This window comes from Corapipo altera, unplaced genomic scaffold, assembly GCF_003945725.1.
Source record: "Corapipo altera isolate COAL_440 unplaced genomic scaffold, ASM394572v1 44, whole genome shotgun sequence".
Classification (NCBI taxonomy): domain Eukaryota; kingdom Metazoa; phylum Chordata; class Aves; order Passeriformes; family Pipridae; genus Corapipo; species Corapipo altera.
Genome location: NW_020884880.1, coordinates 18563356 through 18570389, shown reverse-complemented (window position 1 = coordinate 18570389; position 7034 = coordinate 18563356). Strand labels below are relative to the sequence as shown.

At 53.6% G+C, this 7034-nt stretch overlaps 1 protein-coding gene across 1 annotated transcript; it reads left to right on the top strand.

Moving 5' to 3' along the window:
- The first annotated feature begins 578 nt into the window (after positions 1–578).
- Positions 579–5472, top strand: EOMES (eomesodermin). The gene is made up of 6 exons (XM_027639278.1): positions 579–1398; positions 1760–1914; positions 2195–2316; positions 2732–2890; positions 2981–3042; positions 3676–5472. Exons 1-6 carry the CDS (start codon positions 632–634, stop codon positions 4409–4411), a joined length of 2001 nt encoding a protein of 666 aa, XP_027495079.1. The 5' UTR covers positions 579–631; the 3' UTR covers positions 4412–5472.
- Positions 5473–7034: the final 1562 nt, after the last annotated feature.

Genomic DNA, 7034 nt, shown 5'->3' with positions numbered 1-7034 from the left:
AGAGGCATAAGTCGAATTGGTTGACCAGCGAGGCGGCCGGCGAGGAGATGGCGGCGGCTAGTGTCACCCGCCCCGTCTCAGCGGCCCGGCAGATCGCTGCCCTCCCTCCCTGGCGGGTCCCGGCTTTCCTTCACATGTTTTTCCCTTTCATCCCCATTCCTCGCTCCCCGCCCGGAATTCTCCCCTCTGCTCCTGAGCGGTGCGCCCGGGAGGACGGTGCCATCTCGGCAAAAGGTCTTTTTTTGGGACAGGGGAAGCCGCGGCCACCGTGGGATGATGCGGCCGTTCCCCTCACTTCGAGCAACGTGGGGGCACGGAGAGGGCCGGAGTCTCTGGGTAACGGGCTGCGGGAAGAGGGGCCGTGGAGGCGGGGGCGCACACCAGAGTCACAGGTGACTTGTTCCAATTAGTAGCTGTCTAATTAAATTAGTGTCACGCGGCCCAGCCAATGGGTCGGCGGGGGTGGAGGGCGGCGATGAGGCAGCTCCGGCGCAAGCCCCTCCCCGGCGGCCCGAGGAGCCCGGCGCGCCAGTATAAATCGCCTCGGCGAAGCCCTGCTGTAGCTCTGTGCAGCCGTGGGTCGGGGTCGTTACCGGACCGAGTGGGAGTTCCACCGCACCGCCTATCGAGGATGCAGCTGGGTGAGCCGCTGTTGGCGGCGGCGGGGACACTGCCGGGTGCCCCCTTTTACCCGCTGGAGGGCGGGGGGCGCGGCGCCGCCGCGGGAGCGGGACCTGGACCTGGAGCTGGGACGGGCGCTGGCGGCGGCTCCCGCGGGGCACCGGGGCCGGGTTCGCCGCCGCGCCTCGACCTGGACAAGATGCCCAAGAAGTTCGGGGCGGCCCCCGCCATCCTGGGCGAGGCGGAGGCGGTCGAGCCGCCCTTCGCCGCCCCCAAGCCGGACGGCCGCAAGGCCACCCCGTGCGGGGACGAGGAGCTGCCCCCGGCCGCCGCCGCCCGCTACTCCATGGACAGCCTGAGCCCCGAGCGCTACTACCTGCAGTCCCCCGGGCCGCCCGCGGCCGAGCTGGGGGGGCCCTGCGCCCTCTTCCCGTACCCGCCGGCGGCGCAGCACGGCGCCGTGTACCAGCCGCCCAGCGGGCCGCGATACCCCTACGGCTCGGTGCTGTCGCCGGGCGGCTTCGCGGGCGCCGTGTGCCCGCCCGGCGGCCGGGCGCAGTTCGGCGGCGGCGGCGGGTACCAGTACGGGCAGGCGACGGCCGGCGGACCCCTCTACGGCCCTTACCCGGCGGCGTCGGGCTCCTGTGGCGGGCTCGGGGCGCTGGGGGTGCCGGCCGGCGGCCCGGGGCTGCGGGCCCAGGTCTTCCTCTGCAACCGACCCCTTTGGCTCAAGTTCCACCGGCACCAGACGGAGATGATCATCACCAAGCAGGGCCGGTAAGCGGGTGCAGAGGATGGCGAAAACGGCGGGAAGTGGTGTGGGGGTGGTGAGGGGGGCACCCCTGGGGACGCTCCGCTTCAGGCAGCGCTTCCCCGCTGCCCTGGGGAGGAGGTGCGCGGTGTCCCCGTCGATCGCGCCCCGGAATGCTTTCCTTGAGAAACAACTCTCCTATTTTCCCCACGCAAGGTGGTCGGGAGATGGGGCGGGGGTTGGTTGGGGCTCGCCGCTTGCTTCCTTGGTCTCCTTGGTGCCGTGACGGACGGGGCACCCTGCGGCCGCCTACAGCATCCGTCGGAGCCCGCGCCCCCTTCCCCGGCCCACCTCAGCATGCCGTGTGGTTTTCCTCCCTCTCTCCAGGAGGATGTTTCCTTTCCTGAGCTTCAACATCACTGGCCTCAACCCCACGGCGCACTACAACGTTTTCGTGGAGGTGGTCTTGGCGGACCCCAATCACTGGCGTTTCCAGGGAGGCAAGTGGGTGACCTGCGGCAAAGCCGACAACAACATGCAAGGTAGGTGCGGGTTCTCGGGTCTCCTCGCCGCCTTTCCCTGTGGGTCGGTTTCCCAGAAAGGGTTCCCGCTTCTCCCCCTTCTGCAGGGTCTTCCCCACACCCGGCATTTTGGTGAGGGACGAGCTACACTTTTAAGGGCGTTTTGCGACCTTTTTTCACGCCGCGGTGTGCGAGGCTGTGTGGGAGAGGGGCCATCGTGGAGCCGAGGTGCTGCGCGGCGGGGGGGGGTCAGAACAAAGCCCCGTGCCCGGCCGGCCTTTCACTGACTTTACTTCCCCAGGCAACAAGGTCTACGTTCACCCCGAGTCGCCCAACACTGGGGCTCACTGGATGAGGCAGGAGATTTCTTTCGGGAAGTTGAAGCTGACGAACAATAAAGGTGCTAACAACAACAACGCGCAGGTATGGAGGGGGAGGCAGGCTTGAGGGGGCTCTTGGTGGGTCAGCAGGGGAGCCCTGGGATTTTGGGCCTTTACACCATTTCATCGAGCTGCTAGATCACTGTGACTTGTCCCCTTCTTGAACTGGGTCATAGATCTTGTTTACTTCTCCATATGAATGGAGTCAGAAATGTCAGAATTTGATGTGTGAATTTATTTGTTTTTAGCTGGTATGTTTATCCCCGGAGTTGCTCAAACAGTAGGAGTGTAGCTGATGGCTCTTACTGAAACAGGGCTATAAGCTATGAAACATCTCCTGATAACAGTTAAAATGTTCTATACAATTTACAGGAAGAAAATGTCATGGTGTAAAATAGACCTTTTAATGTTAGATGCAGTTGTTTTAAAGATTTTGTCTCTTTCATGGTTTCTTTTAGATGATAGTACTTCAGTCTCTACACAAGTACCAGCCCCGGCTTCACATTGTGGAAGTGACTGAAGATGGTGTTGAAGATCTGAATGATTCCTCAAAGACTCAAACATTTGTTTTCCCTGAAACACAGTTCATAGCAGTTACAGCATATCAAAACACTGATGTAAGCACAGATGTATAAAATTACAATTGAGAATAAAATTGCCTTGTGGGTTCAGAGTCTCATCTTACTATATTCTGCTTTCACTTTTAGATTACACAGCTCAAAATTGACCATAACCCTTTTGCAAAAGGCTTCAGAGACAACTATGACTCGTAAGTACACTTCTGTGTTCTTTTGCAGTTGTTTCTGTCTAGGAAGCATGATTCTGACCTGAAATGTCTGTGCAAAAGATTTTCTTTATACACTAATAAAGTTATTCAGAAGCAGCAATACTTCTGGCAGTTTTGCTAACATTTAAATGTCTGTTTGAATGGTGTATTGTCTTGATTACCTGTCTTTCAGCAGGCTTCTGAATTTTGGCAGTAAATTTGTGCTGGCCTGCAGATTTGGCAGTAGAGTGTACTGAGTGTCTCTAAGAGTAGGCAGCAGCATCTTTGGAGTTGTTAGCAAAAGACTTGCCTAATGGTCACTTCTATAGCTTCAAATGCCCTTTGGAAAATCGGAGCTGGGTGTATATATACAAGTATGGCTGCTGCACGCACCTCATCTAAAATGGGTTGGATGGTGGAGAACAGTGTATTTGTAGCAGTAATACCAGAAATCTTATACTAGACTAGGGGGAAAAAATCCTCCTAAATAAGATAAAAATAAACAGCCATCCAATTATAGTTATGATTCTAATTAAGAAATAACTCGAGTTTCTTCCTGTTTGTGTTTTTCTGTAGTCTTACTATCATACTGGAATTGTTAAGAAAAACACTTGGTATTTCTCTTTTATGTTGTAGCATGTACACAGCTTCAGAAAATGACAGATTAACTCCATCTCCCACGGATTCTCCTAGATCCCACCAGATTGTCCCTGGCACCCGATACAGTATGCAGCCGTTCTTCCAAGAACAGTTTGTCAACAACCTGCCCCCAGCCAGGTTTTACAACGGTGAGAGAACCGTCCCTCAGACGAATGGGTTGCTGTCCCCACAGCAGAACGAGGAGGTGGCCAGCCCTCCTCAGCGGTGGTTTGTGACGCCTGTACAGCAGCCCAGTGCCAACAAACTGGACATGAACTCCTATGAGACGGAGTATTCTCATAGCACCTTGCTCCCTTATGGCATTAAATCCCTCCCCCTTCAGACATCCCATGCACTGGGATACTACCCAGACCCGACATTTCCATCCATGGCAGGCTGGGGGAGCAGGGGCTCTTACCAGCGAAAAATGACAACAGGATTACCTTGGACCTCAAGAACAAGTCCTCCAGGATTCTCTGAAGATCAGCTTTCCAAGGAGAAGGTGAAAGAAGAAATTGGCTCATCCTGGATAGAGACTCCACCCTCCATAAAGTCTTTAGATTCAAATGATTCTGGGGTCTACACAGGTGCTTGTAAGAGAAGACGGCTTTCCCCTAGCACTTCCAGCAATGAAAATTCCCCAACGATGAAATGTGAGGACATTAATGCTGAGGACTATAGCAAAGACACTTCAAAAGGCATGGGCTATTATGCGTTCTATACTAGTTCTTAAAACATCCTTTTATTCCAATTGGCTCATTTTTTCCAGAGTGGCCTTGGGTTTTTTTTGCATTACAATTGCCAAAAAGACTCCTGCCTTCCACCTTTAATTGTTGTGTGCAATTCTAAAGAAGGTGCCAAAGCTTTTTCACTGTTGCAGGTAACAAAGTAGGGAAAGAGCAAACCATGGGAGAATTCATCCCCTCCTTTAGAAGGAACCACATGCAGAAGCTGTAAGGAGGACCCCAGATCTTAACAATGTGCTTATTTATTGGAGACACTAAAGTGTACAGTTTGGCTTGGCTCAGAGACCTGATCAAATCTATGCACTCCTGAGCAAGGAAATAGGGGGATAGGATCCCAAATTTAATTTTCTTCCCTGGTCGACCCTCTGATAGAAGGGGGCTGGGTTGTCGGGAGCTGCCCAAATGCTATGTTCTGCTTTGGACTGCATTGGTTTCTTCAACCTTATCTGCAACACAGTTGGCTGAGTTGGCTTGTTCAGCTAAGAGTTTTTTTGGCAGAAGATGGCCAAAATAAAGCCTGCTTGCCAGACAGGATTTTGACTTGAAGGTCTTGTTGCCAATGATAGGGTTACAATGACCAAATCTGACTCTTTTAGCTTAGAACCTGCATTAAAAAAAAAAAAGCCTCCATCCCAAAAGCCTAACCTTTATTCAGGTGGCCAAAAACAAAGTGTACAGTTGTGTTTTGTCTAGGTACACTGTAGAATATTGTGGAATAATGTATAAATAGTTGACCTTATAGCTGTTCAGCTGGAAGGACATCTGGTGGTATTTTGAAGTTCAAAAGGCTTTTTTTTTTTTTTGGTTAATCAAACTTACCATATATGGAGCATTGCAAAAAGATTTTTATTTATGTGTATGTAAAGTGACTTTTTCAGCTGCCCTGTATGAAACTGGAAATGATGTAACTACCCACTCTTCTTTCCTATAGTTTCAGCCATTTTAAACTGGTTGGCCCTAGAGCACTGGCACACAAACTTTTAACCCACCAAGACCTTTTTTTTGTTTTGTTTTTCTGTGTACATACTAGTAATTTTAAATAAATGTGGTGCCAGGGATAAGAAGAGAGGGTGGCTCTGCCTCTTCTTTGCCTCTGCTGGGTGTCCCAGAGGGGGAGGAGGGAGCACAGTCTGAGGGGTTTAAGTTGTCTCTATATGTTGCAATGTTGCTGCTTCAGTTCTCACACCGTGCTCATTTGCGTGCTGCTAGCTCTGTCTGTGCTGTTTTAATCCCCCCCCCCCCCCCCTTTTCATAATCTCGCAGTTTGCCACGGTTCTCCGGGGCATCCCCCCCAAGGTCGGCTCCTCGGTCTCTTTTCCCCGTCACCCTCCTCTGCCCTGCCCCACTGAGGTAGGCGAGGTGAGAGCTCAGCCTCGGCCCGGGGAGCGAATTGTGAACCCATCCTGCCTCCCCCAGAAACCCCGGGGCTGCCCCTTCCGGTTTCCCGGAACCAAGCACGAAATTCCCCTGCCCGCTTATCTGGAGGTAAAGCTCCACCCGGCACAGCGATTGAATCCCGGCTGCCGCAGCAGTCGGACCTTCCTGAGGATATGCAGGCAGTAATGGGATTAAGCTGTTAGCGATTCCTGGATGCAAACAGAATAAACGCGGGGCTCGGGCCGGGGCCGCTCCCGGTGGAGGTAACGGCGAGGTGGGGGCAGCGGCAGCGGCTCCCCGTCGTCCAGAGCGGGACGCGGCGGGTGTCCGAGGTGGTATCGATCAGCGCCTCCTTTCTCGGGGCGAGGCTCCGGCTTTGCGCGCTGGCAAGCGAAACAAATCGGTGTCCCTGCAGCTTGTCCACCGCACAAGGACCCCATATGGGACAGAAGGGGAGTCGCGGTAATTTTTAAGGGACTAGGGATGGAATATAATTTTTGTGTGTATTTTTTAGGTGGGGGATACCCTTCCCCGGAAAAGTCCCCTGGACGGGCAGGTTGCTCCCTGTTCCCAGCCGGGGCTGCGGCGACATGCCGACCATCCCTGCCCGCCCCGCAAACGCCGATTACACAGCGTCCGGGAGCACGATTCCGCCGCGCTGTGTTATTAAAAACTGTATATTTTTGCACCGCACCGTAAAAAAAGAACTTAATACTTGCGAAGAGTCCTCACACTGTTTAATAAAAATGTAAGTGCCTGGCTGGCCCCAATTAACACCTTGTGATTATAATGCATTCCTAAAATGGGGTGTCAGACGCCAAATTGTGAATAAAGGTATCTAATTAATCTTCATAGGATGACACTGATAAACAACTCCAGATTTAACTAAAGATCAAGGAACTGAATGCTTTTTATTTGTTTACATTAACAGAAGATAAAGTTAACTACCCTTGCACTTTGCTTCGTAATGTGATTTACTGACACAAACAGCGGGTCGCGGGCGGAGAGCCCCGCCTCGCCTCGGCGGGCTTTTTATCGTGGCTTTGGAGGGAGGAGGACACCCCAAGGGTGAGTGTCCCTCCGTCCGCATCCCCCACAGCCCCGGGTGGCGTGGGGATGTGCCGGGAAACGCGGCATCACCTTCGACTGACTGCGAACGGACGGTGGAAGGGAGCGCGCCCGTCGGCCTCGTCCCTGACACTTCGACGCTGTGGTATGTAAAGCTGCGTGCGA